Source organism: Leptidea sinapis, chromosome 5, assembly GCF_905404315.1.
Source record: "Leptidea sinapis chromosome 5, ilLepSina1.1, whole genome shotgun sequence".
NCBI lineage: Eukaryota > Metazoa > Arthropoda > Insecta > Lepidoptera > Pieridae > Leptidea > Leptidea sinapis.
This window is the reverse complement of record NC_066269.1, coordinates 1,367,932-1,393,009: the sequence shown is the minus strand read 5'-3', so window position 1 is coordinate 1,393,009 and position 25,078 is coordinate 1,367,932. Positions and strand designations below refer to the sequence as shown.

The following is a 25,078-nucleotide window of genomic DNA, read 5'->3' as shown; positions in this document are numbered from 1 at the left end:
CTTGATCCAAAGAATATTGCCTGCATATTTTTTGTGGCAAACATATCTGGAGGTTTTTGGAGATGTGTTAGGAGACGTTCAATACGTAGAAATTGAATTGTAGTCCACGGATGCCTCAGGTGTTTGTTAACGATAATTCGGGTTGTAATGTAAGAGACATGTTTAGATTCGGAAGAATGCGAGACTTGTAAGTATTGATAGCTCCATGATACTTACGGCGAATGTCTGAGGTAAATTACAGCCAAATAGTGTTTAGTTTTAGCCCAAATAGTAACTTATATAATGACAGATCTTCATTCGGAAGCAGGTCCTCAACATTAGCTCTGGTATGCACAGTGCTAGTAGGTACCTACAGTCTGGTGAATAAATTCAATTTATCATTTATAAACAAGTTTACATACATCCAGCCTGAATCAGACCTGCCTATGCACGAATATTTCGGCACGCTATTAGTTATTATAAAAATAATATATAATTTAATATAATATTGACACATTTACACAAATTATCTTGCCCCCAACTAGGCATAGGTTTTTCCGCAGGTAACTCATATGGGGCCATCTATAAGTCTCGTCAGGGGGAGGAAGGGCGGTCAACTAAATGTGACATTGTGTCATAAGGGGGCGAGGAGGGGTCCCAAATATTATGACATCACATTTTTTCAAAATATATCTAATATATTACCTACTTAATTTAAACTACAGTGGGAGGCTCCTTTGCACAGGATGCCGGCTAGATTATCGGTACCACAACGGCGCCTATTTCTGCCGCCATAGCTAGTGAAACTACTGGGCATATGAGACTTCTTATGTCTCAAGGTGACGAGCGCAATTGTAGTGCCGCTCAGAATTTTTGCGCTTTTCAAGAATCCTGAGCGGCACTGCATTGTAATGGGCAGGGCGTATAAATTACCATCAGCTGAACGTCCTGCTCGTCTCGTCCCGTATTTTCATAAAAAAAAGTGTGTGTGTCAGCTCCGACGCACGACTGGAGTTTACTCCTCCAGAACGATTGTCTTTGAACAGGTACTAAACAAAATCAAGTCCAATGGAGTCGGTTACATACAGCAGAAGCTAATAAGAGCCTATTAATTGTATTATAGATATTAATAGATTTTGAAATTAAAAATAACTTCAAAGTTAATAGTGATTTTTCTTAGGGTCATGTACCTAATTACTAAAATCTGTGATCAGCGCCATCTATCGAAAACCGTTATGTTTTCGTATTACTCGATAGATTCAGTGTTCGATTTGGAAATACGAAATAGTTTATGAAGGTGACACTAGATGACGTTTAATCTAGTATTATTTGTTTTTAATTTGAACTTAGATATGGAGTGTCTGTGGATCAACGCCATCTAATAAAGTTTAGGAAACTAACGTACATTAGACACAACACTTCTAATTGCAAAATAATTTTCAGAAGTAACGCTAGGTGGCCGACAGGAAAATACAATGCTAATTGTTGCTTTTTGTGTAAACTAAGTCTGTTTTAAAATAAATGAGAAAAACGTTACTATCCCATTTGATGATTTGGTTGCACTCTCCATATTTTTCTCATACCGGGCGCCTTATATGAAAATCGATTGAAGTAAACTCCAAAAAAACATACATACTAAACTTGCAAAGATTTTTATTTTTTGTCAATTTTAACTCCTTTTTTTGGTTTAAAGTTATGTTATTCAAATAAAATTTAAATGTGTATTTACAATAATTTCGGAACACTGCTGCTTGATTAATTTCATACATTTCTCAATGTAAAATTACGAAATATGTGACATCACACTAGGGCCCTCGCCGTCAAATATGACAATATGCTGTGACACGGAGGGGTCATTAAGTCGTGAAATTGGTGTGACGTAATTTATGGATGGCCCTTATGTTTAAATTCTATTTGCCTTTTGGTATACAATCATTGGTAGAGCTAAACTCCAGCAGCATTAGGTACTAGTCACCAACACAATTAAATTTTCCTTCTCATCTCATGATTCTGTAGAGATATAGATCTTTTGAACAGTATGACTCTTCCAGATTTTGGCTGTAAATAGAATACGCTTTCATCAGTATTTAAAAATATTTCAGACTACTATAACTACTTTCATTTTCATAGTGAACTGTGGAGAGGACAATAAAACCCAAGAACAAAGATAACAGTATATTTATAAAACCATTTTAGCACCATGTCTGTAAAAATAATTTTTAATATAATACACATGACAACAAGGATATAAACAATTTTTACAAAAACAGTATAAAACTATAATCAACTTTAGTGTTAATCCCTAATTATTCACAACCTAACTGCATTGAGTTAATCTTTGATTTAAATCTGATTTACTCTTAACTACACTGAAAAGAACCTTGTATTAATCCTTATTATGCTTTGACATTCTTGACTTAGATACTAATTACCTTCCACAGTTGATTGACAAATTTAGTTTTAACATTGTTGCTACAAAGTAAAGCTTAACAATAAACATTGATATAGGAAAAAAATACTATCTTTTCTTACCAACACCATATTAATTGATCATATATTATATACAGTAACAGTTGTTATTTCTGAAGTTCAAATAAAGTTATCCCAGTTAAGTTTTTAGGTGTAATGATTCTGCAATCCCACCAGGGATACAATTAAATAAGGCAATAATATGTAATAGAGAAACAAAATACATATAAGGAATCTACACTATGTAATATCTACAATAAAAGCACCCTTATCCTTTTGCTTAAAAATATTAATTCAATAAATATCTAGGATTAAAAACTGGTCCCTTTTAAAGTTTTTTATAATATTAATATATTGATACAGTACACAAACCTTGTGCTATGGATTGAAGGCAAAAATATAGTTAATACGATATACCTACTTCATACTTACACATATATAATATATATACAAACAAACATCCATGGCTCGGGAAGAAACATTCATCATAAAAAATATTGTGTTTGAAATGGGGTTTGAATCCGGGACCTCTAGCTTAGAAGGTAGGGTCCCTAACCACTGGGATATATGTGTCGTTATATTTATGATATATCTGTAAGTACCGACATATTTTTATTAATATGATATAATATTACGTTAATATTAGTAAGTGAACAAAACAGTTATCACTTGCCACTTTTGAGTATAGTAAGGCCAACGAAACAAGATAAAGAATGTAAACAAAGTTTCAGGGCTTCAAAACGTTTTTATTTGAATAAATTATATACAAATTATGGATTCTCTATTCTAATGAGACAAAGATTTTTCGTCAAGAGTCCGTATCATCAGTATTTATGACATAATATCTCAGTATAATATAACTCAGTCAACGGTCTATTTGTACCTATACATTTTTTATCTTGTCTTGTTGGCCTTAGTATAGGTTGTATGTTAGTTTGCTTATTTAGTTCGTAATAATATGCAGTAATGTAAAGATTTACTCTAGAAGCCTCCAGTAACGTCAATTGCAGCACCAGTAATAAAAGAGCTTTTGTCTGAACTTAGGAACATTATGACTTCAGCGACCTCTGAAAAAAAAATTCAATACCGTTATTAATGCCACCAGATAGTCATCAAGCACATAGACCCTTAGATCATTTACACGTCTAGGTAGACTATGACAGCTTTGAAAACGTCGAAAAAAATTGAGGATGGCAATTAACCTCTATCTTGAGCAATGCACACACACTAACACAAAGTGACATACAAATCACGAGTGCAAGACGTAGCTTGTCACGCAAACTACAGTAATAAACCTGACGCATTTACATCGGTTGTCTAACAGCAAGAGGCTCTATGTAAACGTATAAATTATTTAAGCATAGACTCCATAGAGCTATCAATAAAAAAGCAAGAGAAATAACACATTGAAAAGAGATAATAAAATAGGCCTATTTTGCTAGGAACAGATGTTTTTGTGCAATAGAATGACAACCAAGGGTTCGGGTCACCTGATGTTAAGTGATAACTGCTCACATTTTAGTGCAATGCCGTAGAAATCACAGAAGCGTTGCGTTTTTTGAAGGTGTAAATGTCATATCGTCTTAGAAACACCGCACAAGGAATCTTATTTCATATTTTGCTTAATTGCCAAGACTATCATAATTAATCACCAGTGGGTGGCTCCTTTGCACAGGCTGAAGAGCGCCGGAGCTAGTGTAATTACTGGGCAAATGAGACTTAACATCTTATGTCACGAGCGTTATTGTGTTGCCGCTCAGAATTTTTGTTGTTTTCAAGAATCCTGAGTGGCACAGCATTGTAATGGGCAGGGCGTAACAAATACCATCAACTGAACGTCCTGCTCGTCTCGTTCCATACTTTCATAACAAAATAATCAATTGATAGAATTCATTTACATTTTAAATAATGTACCGAGAGTTTTTTTAACACCCCACATAAAAGTAGTTTTAAGTAGACATTCACATCTAGCACTATTCGCACTAGAAAATTATAGGCAAAGTACTTCGAACCCGTGGCCCCTTGTAAGTAGAACGTATTCTCTACAGCTAGGGTTTTGTTGTGGTTGTTTAGAGGGAGACGCGTGAATAGTGTCTACATTGAAAGGAAACAAATCTTCCATCGATATTTTTTTGTAGTAGATTTCAATCAGTTTTCTCCGTTTGAAATCCGAGGTGGTTCTTATAAATCTAATAGAAATTGTTTTTTTTTTAATTTATGGTTATTGCATCAAATACTGAGGATATTAAAAGCCCTTCTACTTCTGAGCACAGGTTTATTGCGATTCCGAAAATTATTGAGTCCAGCAAAAGTCAACAGTAGGTTGGGAAAATAATGATAAAGGTTAACACAGATTCGATTGGGTCAGCTTGTGAACTGTAAAGGTGCAATAGAATGTTTTTAAGGGTGACAGCACAGTTGTCTATGGATATAGTCTATTATTAAAGTAGAACTAAATATAGTTGTCTATTTAATGTGTGTTATGCGATGCCTTGAACGGAGTAATTAAAAACAAACTTCCAAACTATGACTTTTGAATTCTATTTTAAAGTCGTGACGGAGAGTGAAAGACAACCCATGAACATACGGAGCCAAACCAGCGTTCAAAACATGCATTGTCAGCATTAGAAGTAAGAGGAGAGAGTTTCCTAATTCTAAAAATCCCTTGTATAGTTTGGGAATACAGTAAGCAACCTGCAGATGTTGCGACAAAGTGACTGCAAGGCAAATCAGACATCTATGTAGAAGGGAATTTCCTCATTTTGTCACTTGATATCCTGATACTTCACTGCCGGAAATGACGAGGACAATTCATGGGGCGTGCTTTAATCTTGTCTGGATAGCTGCATACGAGTTTACTCACACAAAAATTTTATATATTAATTTTGGTCAAATAAATGACACAAAAAATTAATTATATCCGTTTTATTATTTATCACCACGAAAATGTTGAGCTTTACTGACATGTGCTAAGAACTCTATGTCACGAATTTAAATTAAAATCCAAAACTTAAACATGAACTTACTAAATTAATCACAAAAACGTAAAATAAATAAAATAAAAAGAGTTATTGCTACCAAAACTGGCACAATAATTGGTAAATCTAAACTGAAACAATTTTGGTATGCTATATACACTGGCCTTCAAAAGTAAGTATCACACTTTTAAAATTGGGATAACGTTTTAAGTTCACAAGATGTACTTTCGAAATAAAAAGAACTCCAAAGAGAATTTAATTTTGTACATAAAAACTTTATAGTCGGAAACCTTCTTTTAAGAATTGGCTGAAAAAAACCATTTATTTATCATGCCTCTTTCAGTTGAAGAATGTGCTAGGATCATGGCTTTTCTGGAACTGGGCATCAGTATGCGTCCCACTGCAAGAATGGTGGGTACGAACGGTCCAGAAGGTAAAGCGAAGGTACGAAGAGACTGGACACCATCTGAGGAGACCTTGTAATGGCAGTACCAGTGCCCGAGAAGATGAAAATGAAATGAAAATGAATTTATTTCGGAAGAAAAACTGACAAATTCACACAAAAAAGTTAAAGAGAACAAAATATATGCTTAATCTAATACTTAACTTAATACAAAAGAAACAAAAGCAAAACTTTATGTGGCGGTGGTCTTCCAAAACTGGAGTCCACTCAGTTATAGTTGTGTCCATACACTATGAGCACAACACTGATTTTCAGTGACCCCATTGTGTGAAGTTTGGAGTTGAACTGACATATTTTTAAAAGTAAAATATAATTAATTGTGGCACTTAAATAATTATTATGAGAAAAAAAATCGTTATATTATTTCCACTGTGTTAAGAAATCGCCACCAAAATGCAGTTGAAGTCCAGCAACAGCTACTTCAGACCCGGAGGGACTACATTATTGACAGTACAGTGAGAAGAAGACTTGCTGAAGCAAATTTGAAACCCCGAAGACAAGCGAGTGGCCCAAAACTCGAGAGACAGCATCGAGTAGCGAGACTGCGATACGCCCGTGAACACATGCAGTGGGATGAAGAAGAATGGTCAAGAATTTTGTTTGCAGATGAGTCTCGATTCTCCCTTTACACTTCTGATGAAAGGCGAAGTGTTTACAGGCGACCTGGTGAGCGATACCTTCAAGCCTGCATCTCAGAAAGAGTCCAATACGGTGGAGGCATTGTACATGTATGGGCTGGCATATCTTCAGAAGGTCGCACAGAGCTACTAGCCATAGAAAATGGCACCCTCACTGGGCAAAGATATGCTCAAGAGATTCTCAATGAGTATGCAGGGCCGTATTTAGCAAATATGGGTGATGGATCGATGCTGATGCATGATAATGCCCGGCCACACACGGCTCATATCGTACAAGAGTATATTCAGGAGGTCGGTATCAGCGTGATGGCTTGGCCATCAAGAAGTCCTGATCTCAACCCGATTGAACACGCCTGGGATGAGCTTGGGAGGCTAGTCAGAAATCGCAGACCACCACCTACTACCCTTAGGGCACTAAAGCAGGCCCTGGTAGAAGAATGGGAGAATATTCCCCAACATCGGCTCTGAAACCTAGTGTTCAGTATGCCAAACCGGCTCGAAGCTGTAATCACAGCTCGAGTAGGCAATACCAGTTATTAAAAATTAAATAACATGTAATACATTTTAGTTGAATTTTTTTACACTAAACTAAAAATGTCTATTTTCATTGTTTTATCTTTTTTAAGTTAAAAATGTTACTAATGTATAATTTTAGTTTCTAAGAATTAAAGCCTATCAAATTTGCAACAAAACGTTTTTAATCTTAAATCTCTACCTTCTATAGTTAAGAAAAAAATTTAATTTGAAAAGTGTGATACTTTTGCAGGCCAGTGTATATTATAATGCATAGTACATAATATACAGCATATCAAACTGTTTTCAGTGGGATCATAGCTCCCAAACTAATGGAACACTTGTAAAACAATTTTTTTATTTTTTTGAACATTGATTGATGTACCTACTGGAGATAGACTTTAGCTATCAGAAATAATTAACTAATAAGAACTAACATTCTAGTATATTAATTGTTAGAATTTAATTTCAAATAACTTAATTATGATTGCTTGCATTGAAAACTTGTGTTTCATTATTACTCGATGGTTTTGTGTATATTTTTAGAATAAACGCCACCTATCGGAGCTTTCATGTTTCGTGTGCGTCGAATAAATTATATCGCAATCTGTGTGTTTATATGTTCAACTGCAGGCATTGCTTCCACCGCCAGTTTATTTCCATTACTTAGCGGCCGGTGGTGGGGCTAACACTTGGGAAAGGTAGGCCTTTAAGTCGAGACTCACTTTGGCTCCGAATTTTGAAAATTGTCAGTAGAAGCTTTTTTTTAATTATGACAATTAGGAACGAGACGAGCAGGCCGTTCAGCTGATGGTAATTGACACGCCCTGCCCATTACAATGCAGTGTCACACAGTGGTACTACAAGTGCGCTTGTCACCTGGAGACATAAGATGTTAAGTTTCAATTGCCCAGTAATTTCACAGCGGCGCCCTTCAGACCGAAACACAATGATGTTTACACATTACTGCTTCACGGCAGAAAAAGGTACTGTTGTGGCGTGTTTTCTAAAAACTGCAATTAATTTCTTTAAGTAGCTTCAATTCAGTATCTCAAAATTATAGTGTGATTATCTTGTTAAGCTTGCTGCTCAATACTAAATATACTAAAATAATAATTTGTATGTCTGGTTAGCTTTCTTTTTCTTAGTATTAATTTAAGCTCACTTATTCAATATCTATCCTAGATTATTATGCTTTAATTACATTAGCCGAGTAAAAGTAAGTAGGTACCGCCATTGTAAAGTAAGTTAGTAACTGCTGTTGTGTTAATTTTATTATTTCTTATTTTAGACAATATATGCACTCACCAGTGGGTGAACCAAGACGTCCTAGGGGCACCATTTTGAGCATTGATTCCTTCACCTTGTCTGGCACAGTCTTGATCATTTGGGTGTCAATCACCCCAGGCAGTATTGCGTTTACTCTGAAAAAGTAAAAACAGATTTAACATGGTTTAAAATTTCCATAATAAATAAAGAAGAATTCGTAAATTGGTATATTTCGATAAATATAATTAATTTTATTATTTGGTTAGCCAAGATATCATGCTTGGTGTGCTTTAGAATATACTATGCACAACCCTATAATGTGTGATCAATTATCATTTGTCAATGTGGGTGTTAGCAAATGGTTAGCTAGTTTAAAATTCAAAATACTAAATCTAATAATCAGCCAAACAAAACTCTTTAAGTAAAAAGTGATTCACGCAATTGTATGCAACATACAGATTGCTGTATATAGGTAATTGTACCTACACTACGTTCTAAGCATCTGATCGCTTCCAAACTTAGCCGCATTCGTCGCCAATCGCCATACCTACTGTAATTACTACAATGCAGGGGTGGGACAGACGCATTAAAGTGACGCCTTCAGAAGACTGTAGTGCCATCTGTTAGTTGGCCCGAAAATTAAAGCTTTGTCAGCTGTCGCTCGCTTCGAAACCTTTCAACTTTTCTATAGATTGTGTCACTGCCCACTGGTAATAAAATGGCGGCTAATTCTAGCGTTTGCGCATGTATGTAGCTCTCGTGTTATATTTTTCATATTTGCACTACTAAATCTATCCTTTATGTTCTATGTTGTGACAAAATTAAATAACTAACTCTACACGCAATTTCAACATGGTAAAAAATTGCAATATCTACATTAAAAAGTGGAGTTAGTTATTTCATTGCGTCACAACATTTAAAATGAATTTTATAATTTGGAGCTTATAATAGTTATTTTCGGGGCCAATCTCCAGATGGCGCTAGTTTTCAAATAGACAGCTCATAATGCGTCGAGAGGGCTCTCTTTTCGCTATATATTATAATACTCTTTGCTACTTTGTCAAACTTATGTCAAATCACTGCATGTTTTATATTTAACTAAATTTCAATATTTATTTTGGCATCTCTTATTATGTAGTATTTACATCCTCTTTGTACTAAATAGTTAATTCCAACAATAGCTGACTGTTTACAAATTTAAAAGTTTAAAAACAGATTTAACATGGTTAAAAAAATTCACAACTTTATGCCTGCCTTTAAAGTGATATCACTTACTTCTGGGATTAAATAAACAAATTAATTTGTAACCAAAATTTATGAACGATGCGATCGAACCCGCGAGCCCGAGCCCTCTTACCAACTTTTTTTTTTATGGAATAGGAGGACAAACGAGCTTACTGGTCACCTGGTGTTAAGTGATCACTGCCGCCCACATTCTCTTGCAGCACCAGAGGAATCACAAGAGCGTTGTCGGCCTTTAAGGAAGGTGTACGCGCTTTTTTTGAAGGTACCCATGTCGTATCGTCCCGGAAACACCGCACAAGGAAGTGAGCCAGCCGTACGAGTCACTCGACTTGGCGACATGGATCGCAAATCTTGTTATATTTTGTTCATCTCTCAGGTTGTGGCTCCATCTACCGGATCTACTTTACAGTTGATAACCTATTCAACCGCAGTAATTACATATTAGGAAATTGACTTGAGATGTCGCTCCTTAAAATTTTAACCAATTGTTATTTTAAAGTAATATCCCTCACTTCTGGGATTAATAAAACAATTAAATTTGTAATTTTGATTCATTTTTTGTTCATAAATTTTGATTACTTTAATTTGTTTAAAACAACGAATTTTTATTTAATTTACAGTGTTCATAACACTGTTTAAAAGGATTTCAGGGAAACTCATAAAATTTAAGAAATATTACCTTATATTAAATTTGCCCAATTCTTTGGCTGCAGATTTGGTCATTGCCACAACACCAGCTTTACTTGCTGCATAGTTTGCTTGTCCTAGAAATATAAAAACAAAGTTAGCTATTTATTTATTATAATATATTTCTTGGAATGTTAAAAGGTAGATTTGAAGCTATTGATCATATTCTTATTTTATAATTTGTATAAAATAAGTGTTCAACTTTATCAATTTTTCTTTATCTTGGACAGTTAATTAGAATGAAAAAATTTATCAATGGTAAAAAATACATGTAAACAAAATCAATATTCCAAGTTGATGCTTGTGTTAAAAGTTTACCAATGTATCAGATCAGTAATGAGAAACAGAGATATGACATATGTTGATATGATGTCAAGGAAGAAAGCTGGATTTCTTGATTTGAGAGTTTCTCAATTCATATATATATATATATGATTTGAGTAACTCTTTCTATATATGTATTACCTATGTTTCCATATTTTCCTATAATGCTAGAAATATTGATAATGGATCCGGAAACAGCAGCTTCAGACATCATCCTTGCAAATGACTGCATCACTAAGAATGATCCCTGAAAAAGATCTCATGATAAATACAATAAAGACAGAAATTTCAAAATTTCAGCATCATCATCACATCATAATGAAACCTATGTCTGAAAATTTATTAATTTAGTGAGGAAAAATTATAATACTTTGAAAGAATTTTTGGTTAACAAGAGTAATATTCTGAGAATCTGGAGCCTCTACAGCACAAAAATAACTTTTTTTTCTGACAATAAAGGACGAGACAAGCTGGACGTTCAGCTAATGGTAATCGATTCATGCTGCACACAATGCAATGCCGCTCTGGGTTTTTAAAAAACTCAAAAATCCTGAGCAGCACCACAATTGTGCTCGTGACCTTGAGACATACGATGTTAAGTCTCATTTTCCCAGTTATTTCACTAGCTATGGAGCCCTTCAGACCGAAACAGAGTAATGTTTACATATTACTGCTTGACAGCAGAAATAGGCGCGGTTGTGGTATCATTATTCTCTAGCAGGCATTCTGTGCAAAGGAGCTCTTGGTCTTATTATTTTAATGGAATAATAGTTATTTTTGTAACCGACAGAATTAATAATTAATTATATATCCTCTGAACAGAAATACCTTACTGCCTGGTGATGCTAAGCATAGGGCCCATGAAAGTGAATACCACACACCCTCGACATGTAATAAAAATATTTAGTTTATAATTGACACTACCTTCAGATTTACATTAAGTACATGGTCATAGTCTTCTTCAGACATCTTCAACATCCAGTTATCTCTTGTAACACCAGCAGAGTTGACTATAATTCGGGGCGGTTCTTTATATTGTTCCTGTATTTTTTGTAAAAGTGATTTAATTGATTTAGAGTCTGATACATCTAATTCTACAGCACAGTGGTCACCTTTGTCTGAAATTAATGTTTTAGACTTATATTTAACATTATATGAATATAAATATTTAATTACTTTAAGGACAGTCCTTAAGAGTCAAAACAAAAATTTACTAAATCTTACAGCATGTTGGACAACTTAATATTTCCAAGATAAAGATTTTCAACCACTTTATGGTAGAGAAGTCAAAGTCAAATAAACTTTATTCAATTTGGCTTAAACTAAGCACTTTTACTCGTAACTACAAATATTTCTTTTAAATTACTGAATTTACCATATGTTTGTAAACACTTGAGCTTGTGAGAAGAACATATAAGAAAGTCACCCGCCACTCTTTTTCAATCAAATAGAGTATTTTACAATGGCTGTAAATATGGCATATATTGGTCATGTTTAAATAATATAAACTATTTCATAAGAAGTAATAATGAATTAACTGTATAATTATAAAAATTACGATACATTAGATGATCACCTTAAGAGCTTCAACCCATTGTTTGTGTAAGGATACTTCGTTAACATGATGGTCATGATTACTGTCATAAATAGTAATTGCATCCAATAAATACAATGATTTACTAACTATAACAGCCCGACCTGCCACCACAAGCAGCACCGGTTCGTGAGTTGACACATGGACCAGCCATCGTTCCCCTCACACATATTTGAGGAAAGGAGACGACCCGGCACTCGGCGCCGTCGCAAGCAATGCCATTCGGTGAACATGATAAACCATATTATAGTCTACCTATGTTACCTAAATTATATAATATATTAGTTAATAAAAATAAAACAAAAGAAATTCGTAAATTGGTTTATTTAGATGAAAAAAAAATTTTTACTATTTGTTTAGCCAAGATGTCATGATTGGTGTACTTTATTACTAAATCAGCCTAGCAAAACTCTCTAAGAAAAAAGTAATTCACTTGATTATATGAAATATAGTCACTGATAGATTGACAGATGACAGTTATAATCTAGCTAAATAAAAAACGGAGATAGCGGAAATCCACTATGTTTTACGCAACTGTTTGCTTTCAAACTTAGCCGGATTATACTTCGTCGTCTATAGCCATACTGATATTACTACTATTTCAAACCTATGTCAAATCACTGCATTCCAGTCCATTCAGTCCTGCCTCTTATTACATAGTATTTACATCCTCTTCATACTAAATAGCTAATTCCAACAAATTGTCAATAAAATCCAGTTACAGCTTCAATAGATTTGCTTTACTTTTCTATCTCTGTTTAGTAATATTCTTATCTCTTGCACATTTTGTCCGTCTATACACTAGTAAAATATAGGTTATTAATGTATATCCAACATTGCTTATAACACACCTAACATGTCTCACACCATACATACATATAATCACAACTCTTTCCCATAGAGGTAGGCAGAGACCACTTCTTTCCACTTGCTACAATCCTTACATACATGTTTCGCTTCATCCACTTTCATTATTGCCTGCATACATGTTTTTCGGATTAGTGTACTCTTGGATTTGGTCTCGAAACATCCGCCATGGCCTACCTCTTCCAAAACTTTCATTCATACTCGCCTTGTACACTTTTTTCATCAAACATTCTTCATTCATTCTCTCAACATGGCCAAAGCATCTCAGCATGCCTTTCTCAATGTTTGTTACAACATCTTCTTTCAGAATACAACATTTCCTTATCACTATTTCTTATTGTGTCATTCATTTTAACTCCTATCATACTTTTTAACACTCTCATCTCAACTGGATTTATTCTGCTTTCATGTTTCTTCTGCCGGGTAACTTTCATTTCCGAAACACACCCCCTCATGCACAGCCAAATGAGCCTTGTTAGACACCTTCCGACCAACTGTAAAAAGCTCCATTCACCATGTTTCCACTCTCACACTTTCCTTCTCTTGTAAACTATGAACCCAGATACACAAACTCATCTCAAACCATACCACTGTGATATTAATTTTTCAGGGTTAACATGGATTTTGAGGATGAAATGCAACTGTGGGTCTCTTACCAAATGATCCAGGGCAGTGTCCTATGAAACAACTGAGGATAATATAACTCATCGAAATTAAAAACCTATTTTACCAACCGTTGGAGCCACAAGCTAACGCAGTGTGAGTTTTGATAGTTTCAAGTGCCGCATCATAATTTCTATCAGCAGCTATAACAGTTGCCCCTTCTCTTGACAAAACTTGACATGCGGCGCGGCCAATACCAGCACCCGCCCCTTTAAAACCATAGTTATAAAATAAAATCCTAATAATTTCGTATTAAAATGTTATTGCAAGAAAAAATATAGCGACTGTGTACGTCTACATACCTGTAACCAGGGCAAGTCGCCCCGAAACGAGACCAGCCACCATTTTTTATAACTGAATATAAACTAACTGATACAATTATTGTAAAAGAACTTTGCACTTCACATTTACGTAATACGTTACTACGTTATCACTATCTGTTTATAACAATTATCAGTATATAACATAAATTACATGAACACACATAAATGACCAACAGGAGAGTGTCGACTTCATAAATTGTCTATTACTTGGTATTAAATAATTCCTTTGCTGGCCAATGATAATTTTTTTAATACTATAAAATAATTTTGTAATTAAAAATATAAAATAATTCCTACTAAAAAAGAAAACGTTTTACACTTTGTAGGTTTGTATGTAAAATGTAAACAATAAACATGTCAGTTCTCAGTTGTCACTGTCATAACTCATAAATCTGTAAAACGGAGTAACTTGTACTGTAACTGTAACTTTTTATATTTTGGAACAAGGCTATCAGATTAACCTTTCGCAGTTATGAACGAGTGAATTCTCAAACAAATTTCGATCCGTTACGATTCAAGGCCACCAATATTCGACGTCATAGCTTTACGGACAAAGCACTTATGTGTCCACTTGTTCCCGGCCGGCGCAGCGAGCGGTCGTTATCAAGACTTTACACGAAGATCGTTCTTTGTGGAGATTTAAGCTTTATTTTATAATTAACATATACTATTCATTACAAAAACATAAAAGGAAATAAATAAAACAAGTAATTAACAATAATAACAATATTTATTTTAAAATATACCTATTTTTACACTTTTTTTCGAATGAAAAGTCTGTGTGAAAAAAAAAAGAAAGACAATATGAATAATTTATACATGGTCTTATAGCATGTTTCAATAGCTTTCAGTGACAGTCACTCATATCACCCTAGTTATAAGCATTTTATAACTACACGTAAAATAATACACACGGGGAAAATGCCGCGAAATTGCCGGAAGCTTGCCGATCAATAGTGTACAGCGAGATCCGGAGCGCGCCGATCCGGAAAGGTTAAACAAAAAGAGATGTTAAAACCTAATCATTTAAACCTTTCTGTACTCACGTCAAATAATGGAACATGGACACGCGCACGATCTCGTAAAACGAAACCTTAAAATCTGAAATTTTATCTGCCAGGTAAACCTTTTACGAACGTTTGTTTTCATTTTTAAAGTTGGAGATGTGTTTTTTTTAATAACACGACATTATAATTAAATTGTGGGTAAATATAAATTGTTGTATAGTTTTCGGAAGCAGCTGTTGACAAGAAATTAATTATTCTTATATACTGTGACGAAGTGAATCAAAAATTTCCAGATTAAAACAAATAGATCTTCTGATACCTTTGACATAACAGTACTAGGTAGGTTCAAATAGCAAACTTAGTCATTAACAAGAGCAAAACAAAACCGCTTTTTCCAAATAAAATTATTTCTTGCTAGAAATTCAGATATACCTAACACGTTTTAAGTATTTTTCTCGGGGTTCAAAATCTACAACTTGGCTTAGGTTTTAGTGATACCTCCTGACGAAGTGTGAAGTTCCCACATTTTAACACACCTTTGTCATATAATTGTAATGATGTTGATGATTGTGTAAGGAGATTTCAAAATATTCTTGAAAATATTTCATTGGCGATTAAATTTTATTTCTTTATATCACACAATCTTTAAAAAATTTTAATTATGGAGCCTACTAGACATTGCGAAATCACATCAACCTGTCTAGTATAGTATCAAGTGAGATTTTATATATTTTTCAAAGAATGATATAATGTTATATTTTGATATGATTATTCAGCAGAAAATAAACACTTACACTTTTTACAGCTCAAGTCATTATCAGGTTCTTGATTTTCATTTTATTCTTATTTATTGATGTTAGAGTAAAATCTTTCTGGGGTTCCACCATTTTATTTGACTGATTATAATTTTCATTTTATATTCTACTAGCAGCCCGCTCCTGCTTCTCACGAATATAAAATATATAGCCTATGTCATTTACTGAAAAAATGATTAAAATGTATCCACTAATTTTGATTTATTCATAACTGCCCGTAACTTACTTATAATTACTGATACATTGCCGCGCTGAAAAGCACGTTTTTATTAAATATTGATATTTTCCTCGCTAGAGAGCTCCGATAATAAACGCGTCCGATCGCTGCTAAATTCAAAGTGCTATAGGGGGAACCAACCACAGCCTCCGACGCGCTATTTATAGGCACGCTCCCGCCGATACGGCCGGCCGGAACCGCCGCAAACGCTACGTCCCGCAATTTTTAAATCTGTAATATCTTCGAAAATATTCATTTAAATCATATGCTGTAAAGAGCCATATAGATCTATATTAAATCAACAATGTATTTAAGGTATTTATTTAGAGGATTAATGCTGTATTGGTTAAAATCGCTTCGAAAATTAGCCATTATTTGTCGTAAAAAGTAAATGACAAAAAAATGTTATTGTGGGATAACCATAAGAGATAGACATATACCATAGCGGAGTTTTCTGTAGACCTTTTCAATGTGTACAATACTTAGTGCATTATTTTGATAAATCTCGTAGGGTTCAGCCTGCGTTTGCAATGTAAGCGGAAAAAATGTAATTATTTACGACAACACATTAGAAACCTCAAAAATAACAGTATTTCTCCACAATTAAATATATGTTATTATACATATAAACCTTCCTCTTCAATCACTCTATCTATTAAACTGCATCAGAATCCGTTGCGTAGTTTTAAAGATTTAAGCATACATAGGGATATAGGGACAGAGAAAGCGACTTTGTTTTATACTATGTAGTGATTTATAATTAATTAATACCATTCGCACCTTTTTTAATTTTCACTCAGTAAATATGATAATTGATAATAAGAAACGAAAGGTTATATTATTATTAGCACATATACAGCAGTATGACGTTACTATTGATTAGAATCGTTTATATTAACAAATATGGCTGTATGTGGCTGTATGGACTTGCCTGTCCTAATAATGGGCGAAGAAACCAAAAGCAATGTCGCGAATGTCAGACTGAAAACTTATTTATTATTTACATTATTTATTACAAAAGTAATAATATGCTCGTAGTGTTTAAATTCTAATAAATATTCTTAATAAATAAACAAATTATACACTTGAAGACTTAAAGAAAATATTACTGAGCAATTTTTTTTTAAATATAAAAATATAACTGTTGAATATCAAGCTCCAGTTGTGGCTTCTGGTGGTCTTGAATTAAAACACCTTTGTTTCACAAAAGGACTGTATTAAGTAATTAATGTATATAACCACGGACGAGTAAAAAAAGAAGGACTCCGCCCCGTGATATGAGCAATTGAAGCACCGTTATGCTAGTGTGTGTGCGGTAACGGGGGATACTACACTGGCCTTCAAAAGTAAGTATCACACTTTTAAAATTGGGATAACGTTTTAAGTTCACAAGATATACTTTCGAAATAAAAAGGACTCCAAAGAGAATTTAATTTTGTACATAAAAACTTTATAGACGGTAACCTTCTTTTAAGAATTGGCTGAAAAAAAACTTCAAAAACAAAACCATTCCTTTTTCAAAGTGGACGTTTCCGAATTACAATTTACATTTTTCTTTCTGTTTTAAATTTTTTTCAAGATCGATGGGTCTTGTTTTAAAAATTTATGCTAAAAAGCACATAACATTTATTTATCATGCCTCTTTCAGTTGAAGAATGTGCTAGGATCATGGCTTTTCTGGAACTAGGCATCAGTATGCGTCGCACTGCAAGAATGGTGGGTGTGACGGTACGAACGGTCCAGAAGGTAAAGCGAAGGTACGAAGAGACTGGACACCATCTGAGGAGACCTTGTAATGTCAGACCCAGGTGTTCCAGTGCCCGAGAAGAACGTTATATTATTTCCACTGTGTTGAGAAATCGCCACCAAAATGCAGTTGCAGTCCAGCAACAGCTACTTCAGACCCGGAGGGACTACATTAGTGACAGTACAGTTAGAAGAAGACTTGCTGAAGCAAATTTGAAACCCCGAAGACCAGCGAGTGGCCCAAAACTCGAGAGACAGCATCGAGTAGCGAGACTGCGATACGCCTGTGAACACATGCAGTGGGATAAAGAAGAATGGTCAAGAATTTTGTTTGCTTATGAGTTCTCCCTTTACACTTCTGATGGAAGGTGAAGTGTTTACAGGTGATCTGGTGAGCGATACCTTCAAGCCCGCATCTCAGAAAGAGTCCAATATGGTGGAGGCAGTGTACATGTATGGGCTGGCATATCTTCAGAAGGTCGCACAGAGCTAGTAGCCATAGAAAATGGCACTCTCACTGGGCAAAGATATGCTCAAGAGATTCTCAATGAGTATGCAGGGCCGTATTTAGCAAATATGGGTGAAGGATCGATGCTGATGTATGATAATGCCCGGCTCACACACATGGCTCATATCGTACAAGAGTATATTCAGGAGGTCGGTATCAGCGTGAAAAAAATTTAATTTGAAAAGTGTGATACTTACTTTTGCAGGCCAGTGTAGTTACACAATTTTTTCTCCCTTAAATAATCATATATGGCCACAAATACTTATATAGTATCGTTTTTACACTTTTCACAACGCACTACGGCATTTTTAAAATATTTTATTGAGACGCAAACTGATCTGTGACAGACGATTTAGGTTTAAATAACTTTATTCTCATTAAGACCTATTGTCACTTACATGAGAAATTAATATTTTTCAAATTAAAGTAGGTACTTAACAACAATGATTATGGTGGGTACAGAATGCAATTCAATGTTAGGCAAACAGATAAGACATAAAACAACCTACATATGTTATTGAAACATTTCATAATTATTGACTTAGTGCCTTTGAAGGCTCGCTTTAAAAGAAGTCAATGTTTTGACATTTCTTATTTCTGAGGGCAGGTTGTTATATATCTGAACTCCCTCAAAGGTTATTGTCTATTTTCCATAATTACTTCTCACCATTGGCAGCTCAATATGACTAGCTCTTCGTATAACAGTTCTGGTTAAATTCCTTTTTTTAAAGAAGGATGTGTAAGTGTGAATTTTTTTATTTAAAACCTTGTAAATGAGTAAGCATGTAGTGTGTGTGTATAATTGTCTGATTGTCATAATTTTTGTTTTTGTATAAATTCTTTCAGTTGAAGTTAAGTAGGGATAATGAAACGGTAGCTTTACTAGTTTATTTTGTGTTGTCTGTAGTTTAACTAATTTCGACTTTGCAGTACAACCCCATATTTCTATGAGATACAATAGGTGTGGTTTAACTAGTGAGTTGTAAATTGTAAATCGGACACGGCGTGGAATAAATCTGACAATGTTTCGCAACATACCAATTAGAGATGATAATTTTGTTCTTACTTTATCGATATGTGGAATCCATGCCATATCACTGTCCAAAATTATTACGATTACAATTCTCATAATGGCCGCCTATCGGCCTGTATTAGTGTAAGCGTGGGGCTATGTATTTACACGTTAATCGGCTTGTTTTGGTGCTATACTGTTATGTAAGGTGACACGGAGTCCTTATTTTTTACTAGTCCGTGTATATAACATGTAAGTAATTATAACGCTAGCGTTAAAACGTGTGCGCGCGGGTCAAATTCTTAAAGCGACTGGTTCCACCAGGGATCGGACAGACGGCTCATCAAACTTAGCCCCCCAAAAAAAATTTTTTTTCTATTTTTAAATTTTCAATATCGCATATCGTTAGTTCGTAGTTTGTTCTTAAATGTTCGCTATAAATAATTGTTTGTTCTTTTGTTGTTTATTTAAAAACAATTAATTAAAAATGGGGGTAAACGCCTACTATTTGGTTCTGGCACTCACCGGCCGCTGCTACGGCACGCTACGCTCGGCTCGTGCGTTGTTTTAACTGTTCTAACATAACCTAACCTAACCAATTTTAATGAATTGCAAATTAAAAAAAAAAAAACGAAAACAAACAAATGTTTATAGAGAACAATCAAGAACAAATGACGAACTAACGATGTGATAAAAAAAAATAAAAAAAAAAAAATCTGGGGGGCTAACTTTCTTGAGCTCGGACAGACGCCTTAAAGTGGCGTTTTCAGAAGACTTTAGTGCCATCTGTTAGTTGGCCCGAAAATGAAAGCTTTGGTAGCTGTCACTCGCTTTGAAACCTTTCAACTTTTACTGCCCACTGGTCATAAAATGGCGGCTACGTCTAGCGTTTGCGCATGTATGTAGCTCTCGTGTTCCATTTTGCATATTTACACTACTAAATCTATTATTTATGTTCTATGTTGTGACAAAATTAGATAACTAACTCTACGCTACATTACTCTACATTAAAAAGTAGAGTTAGTTATTCAATTGCGTCAGAACATTTAAAATGAATTTTATAATTTCAAGCTTATATATATATATATATATATATATATATATTTTCGGGGCCAATCTCCAAATGGCGCTAGTTTTAAAATATACAGCACATAATGCGTAGAGAGGGCTCTTTTTTCCCTTTATATTATTATACTCTTTGGGTTCCGCCGTCGGCCTCGGCGTGAGCTCCGGTACGCCACGAACGCAATACCCACTCTCGGCGATGAGACGACAGGAACGATAACGGTTTAAAATTTCAATTGACTTTTTCAGTGAGCGTTACTTCTGTCAGAAGTATTATTTTGATTATATCGATTATCTTTACCAAAAAAAGGAAACTGCGAAACTCGTTTACTACAGGTGTAAATTTTTTTAATTCCTTTTTACATTAACTAAAACATGCCAATTGCCCACAATGATCTGAAACTAACTTTTGTACACTTAAACACTTTTAGAGTTTGGAACTAGATAAGTCAAGACCAATTTGGCGTGGCGGACAAAATAATAGTTTTATAAATAATAGTTGCCAACGGCGCCTCTATCGTCTCGCTTTTTCTTTTTATCGGGTTTCAAATCACAACGATTCTAAAGTTTCACTTCAAAAATACGCCATTGATGAATGAAAGTTACAAACATAATATATGTATGTAAGTCTAATACAGACCTAAATGCATTAGTAGGTACCTAATGATGAACATGAAGGTGGTAAAAGAGAAGTGTAGAACGAAAATAATTAAAATTGTAAGCCGAATCATTCAATTTTAACATTTCCTATCCAGTGAAGAATACAAATAAATGTTTAATTGAACATTACTATCGTACGCTCACCGTGTTATCGCGTTATACTGAAGTTGCGATTCCAAGTTATTTTTTTTTATTTCAATAAGTTCCGAGTCCATTCCGTTCCAAAAGAAACGAGTAATTATTTATGGCCAAGCACGAGAAATGTAAATAGGATTTAATAATTATTAGGTTAAAATGGTAAACTTAAAGCATTGTTTAAATGTATCGACACACTCATGATATTTATTATGATCATCCAATGACGACAATGTCATCTAAAAGACTAACAAAATATTAAATTAATTGCAGGGAAATTAAAATTTTAATTAAGTGTCGATTTGTTTAAAGACTAATATTGCCGGAATTAACACTAAAGAAAACTCAAATCATTTGAATAATTATGGATTTCCGCAAAGTAACGCCTATTTCAATAAGAAACTTAGTAACCAATTTACTGAATTATTTTATGTCAATAAAAATAATATATTAGAGCGTTTGTTTCTCTCATTATAGGTTACCTTAATTTATTCGATCCAAATCCATTTGGAGCGTTATGGAGTAATAAATATACACTCAACCCAATAAATAAAGACACAAACTCTCGCCTTTATAATATGAGTGTGATTTTTATATATATAAAAAACCTCCAACTGAACAGATTTTGATCAGAAAATAGGGATAACTGCTACTCCACTGATGTCACTGTCCAAATCGAGTCCATTGCTGCCAGTAATATTCTAAACAACTGGAGTAAACGCAGAAAATTATAGTGAGAGTAGAAGCTTATTATGGTGTAATTTGTAGCATGTGCCATATTTCGGCTTAGGTGTTGTATGACGTAAATTGTCTATATTATGTATAGAACGTCATTATGATTATCAATTATAATTAGGTCACAGAACGATCGCATTCCAGAACTCTGCATTTAACTCACGCGTTATCTGTTATTGTGACATGATTTACCTACCGTGAGAACCAGATGGCAAGGCCGTAATTATTTTGACAGTTTCCACGAGTTTATCATAAGTTCTACCAGCTGCTATAACAGTTGCCCCTTCTCTGGAGAGAATTTCACAAGCAGCACGCCCAATTCCCGAACCTGCGCCTGTTAGATCATAAAAAAATTCAGTATTAATATAACTGTTTAATATTCAAATTCAAAATAGGATTCAAAATCACTTATTGAACGTCAAAAACTACCACCCATTCAAATAGGCTGCCACAGACCTGAGAAGAACAGGCGCAAGAAACTCAGCGGGCTTTTTTATAAAAATATGGATTATAATGTGATATCGTACAATAAATATTTATGATTAAAAAAGATTAAAGTTCGCTTCATTCCCAGTCTGTGATGTCATTAAAAAAACGTTTATGCTATAGTAACCTTTGCCACACAAACGTTTTTTAACAATTCTTTTAAATTTCGTAACACATTTGATTTGTACATTTTCTGCGATCATATTGTAGAATCGTATACATCGCACAATAAAAGACTTACTAACTCGACCCAACCGAGTAGTAGGCATAACAAGTTTATGTTTGTTCCTCGTGTTAACATTATGAATATCACAGTTTCTAACAAATTCCTCAATGTACTTATGAACATATAGGACATTATCAAGAATAAATTATTAAAAAGCAACAGTCATAAAAAATCAGTATCCACAAACCTGTAACTAGTGCAAGCTTTCCTGAAACTAGACCGGCCACCATTTTAAAATATGAAGGTACTGTGCTAAAATTCAAATTAATGTTTTTTAAATATACTACGTGGTATCAAACCAGCGGTGAAATTATTACTAATACTAGGTAACAATTGAAAGAATCACCGTATTTTAATCGTAAAAAATGAGATCGTCTAAAGTGTGAAGCCACCTGAAACAACATCAATTAACAAAGCAAATAAAACTGATGCCGTACATTTACATAATATGTAATTATTATGTTGGTTAAATTTTCTGTCCACTGACAAGGTCCATTTATATATTATGCCTATACAGCACACGTCGATGTAATAGGTCGGGGAAAAGTCTTTTCGCTTACAGTACCTATGTATAAACTTGTAAGAAAATTACTGTACTACTTGTATCTACAATTTGATGACATTAAAAAGGTGACATCCAAAGAAAGAAACAATTTGTTTCTCTTTCCGTCAGAATGAGCGAATCCAAAGATGAAATTCGATAAATTTTAAAACATTGGAAAAAATACAACGTAAGATGGGAAAAAATGGGATTTTTTTAGAACCAATGCAGTGGCAGTAAGAAAAGCACAAAGTTAATGCTATCGTTTTCAGTCCGAACATTTTGGCGTCAAAGTTGCACTTCGCTCTCGCATTCTGGCACAAAGCAGTGCAGTGAAGATTTGTGGAATACGTCAAATAGCACTGCTCTGCAACTACACGACTCAAACGACAAGCGTAGCAGTTCAGATGCAGTTATTTAACAGAATTGCCTTGCTGGTTAGGGTATTACGCAGTTTTGGATAAAATGGACACTATTTTAGAAAAGATCGTCATCTCAGTAGTTGCCGCATAGTTGAAGAACTGGTTATTGACCACAAAACAGTTCGGACTCAATTGAAAAAAGCTGGAGACACAAAAAAGCTCGACATTTGGGTGCAGATGTTGTTTTGTGTATGGTGGGATACGAAGGGCATTGTTCATTATGAGCTTTTACTGCTTGGCAGGATCTTCGATTCAGATCTCTAATGCTTACAACTGATGAGATTAAAGCAAGAACTTGAGAAAAAACGCCTGGAGTTGATTAGTAAAAAGTGCGCCCTTCATCACGATAACACTATAACATTAGCCCCTCAGCAAATATAGCAGCCATATACTCCTGACCTGCACCTTCAGATTTCCATCTGTTTCACACTTATCAGAAATTTAAGCAGTAACAAATAAAATATTTGAGTGAGTTTTTGCATTTTAAAATTGTCAGTATGGCAGCTCTATTAACTTCTGCAAGAAGTTTCGGCGCAAGCGACCCCAGCGCGGATTAAGGAGCAGTATCTTCTTGACTCGAGTATTGCTAATATCGTTTTTGATTCCAACCACAGTAAGGTGTGTTTAGGCAACAGTGTATTGTCGGTATTCAAATTAGTATGCATAGGTTTTTTAGGTTCAATGATAAGGCTTTATTCGCATTCCAGCTGTTGAACGCCTTAATCTGGGTTTCGGACAATATGGTACTGCTCTGGCTCCAACTCTTGCTAGTTCATCAGTGAATTCCGGTATGACCTAGGACCATCTGAGGATCACTTTGTTCTTGAGGTCTAATATCCTTAGGTTTAACTCGATCGGGAAACTTTACGAAAGATTAATTCTCGCGCGTCTTAATCATTACATCGCGGCGTCAACCTGATACCCGACATACAGTTCGGATTCAGAACCGCTCACTCGTGTCCCCAGCAGGCTCACCGACTCACCGAGTACATTCTCGTACGGCGTCAACTTCACGCTACCACGGCAGCCGTGTTTTTCGATGTCGCGAAGGCATTCGACAAGGTATGGCACAACGGCTTAGTATTCAAGCTGTATCAACTGGGAGTGCCAGACAGGCTCGTGCGCATCATACGAGCCTACCTTACTGATCGCTCCTTCCGATATCGAGTAGAGGGCACCCTATCCTCACCCAGACCCATCAGGTCTGGCGTGCCACAGGGTTCAGTCCTCTCTCCCACTCTTTTCTCGCTCTTGACGAGCGACATTCCCAAGTTTCCGAGTGTCCAGCTCGCTCAGTACGCTGACGATACGGCACTCTACTTTGGCTCCGCTCTATTGAACCGCTCAGCCTTGAGCAGGAACATTAAAGTGCTTCAAGCCGCCGTCGATGAACTAGGCAACTGGTTCAGAAAATGGCGGATTGAAGTGAACCCCACCAAGAGTGCAGCGGTACTCTTCGGTAACGCGAATAGCATCCGCGCTAAAAAACGA

General features: G+C 34.9%; 1 protein-coding gene across 4 annotated transcripts; it reads right to left on the bottom strand.

Moving 5' to 3' along the window:
• Positions 1-1,617: 1,617 nt before the first annotated feature.
• LOC126964686 (estradiol 17-beta-dehydrogenase 8) lies at positions 1,618-22,956 on the bottom strand. 4 transcript variants are annotated; one of them, XM_050807956.1, is made up of 8 exons: positions 13,992-14,348; positions 13,761-13,898; positions 11,490-11,683; positions 10,707-10,812; positions 10,234-10,318; positions 8,349-8,464; positions 3,429-3,515; positions 1,618-2,037 (listed from the first exon to the last, which is right to left on the bottom strand). In XM_050807956.1, the coding sequence occupies exons 1-7, from the start codon at positions 14,032-14,034 to the stop codon at positions 3,430-3,432; spliced, it is 768 nt and encodes a 255-aa protein (XP_050663913.1). In that variant the 5' UTR covers positions 14,035-14,348; the 3' UTR covers positions 1,618-2,037; position 3,429. The 4 variants fall into 4 exon arrangements, with proteins under 4 accessions (XP_050663913.1, XP_050663912.1, XP_050663911.1 ...); XM_050807955.1 differs by lacking the exons at positions 1,618-2,037; positions 13,761-13,898; positions 13,992-14,348 and adding exons at positions 22,109-22,246; positions 22,812-22,956 and having other exon boundaries at positions 2,142-3,515; XM_050807954.1 differs by lacking the exon at positions 1,618-2,037 and having other exon boundaries at positions 2,142-3,515; positions 13,992-14,347.
• Positions 22,957-25,078: the final 2,122 nt, after the last annotated feature.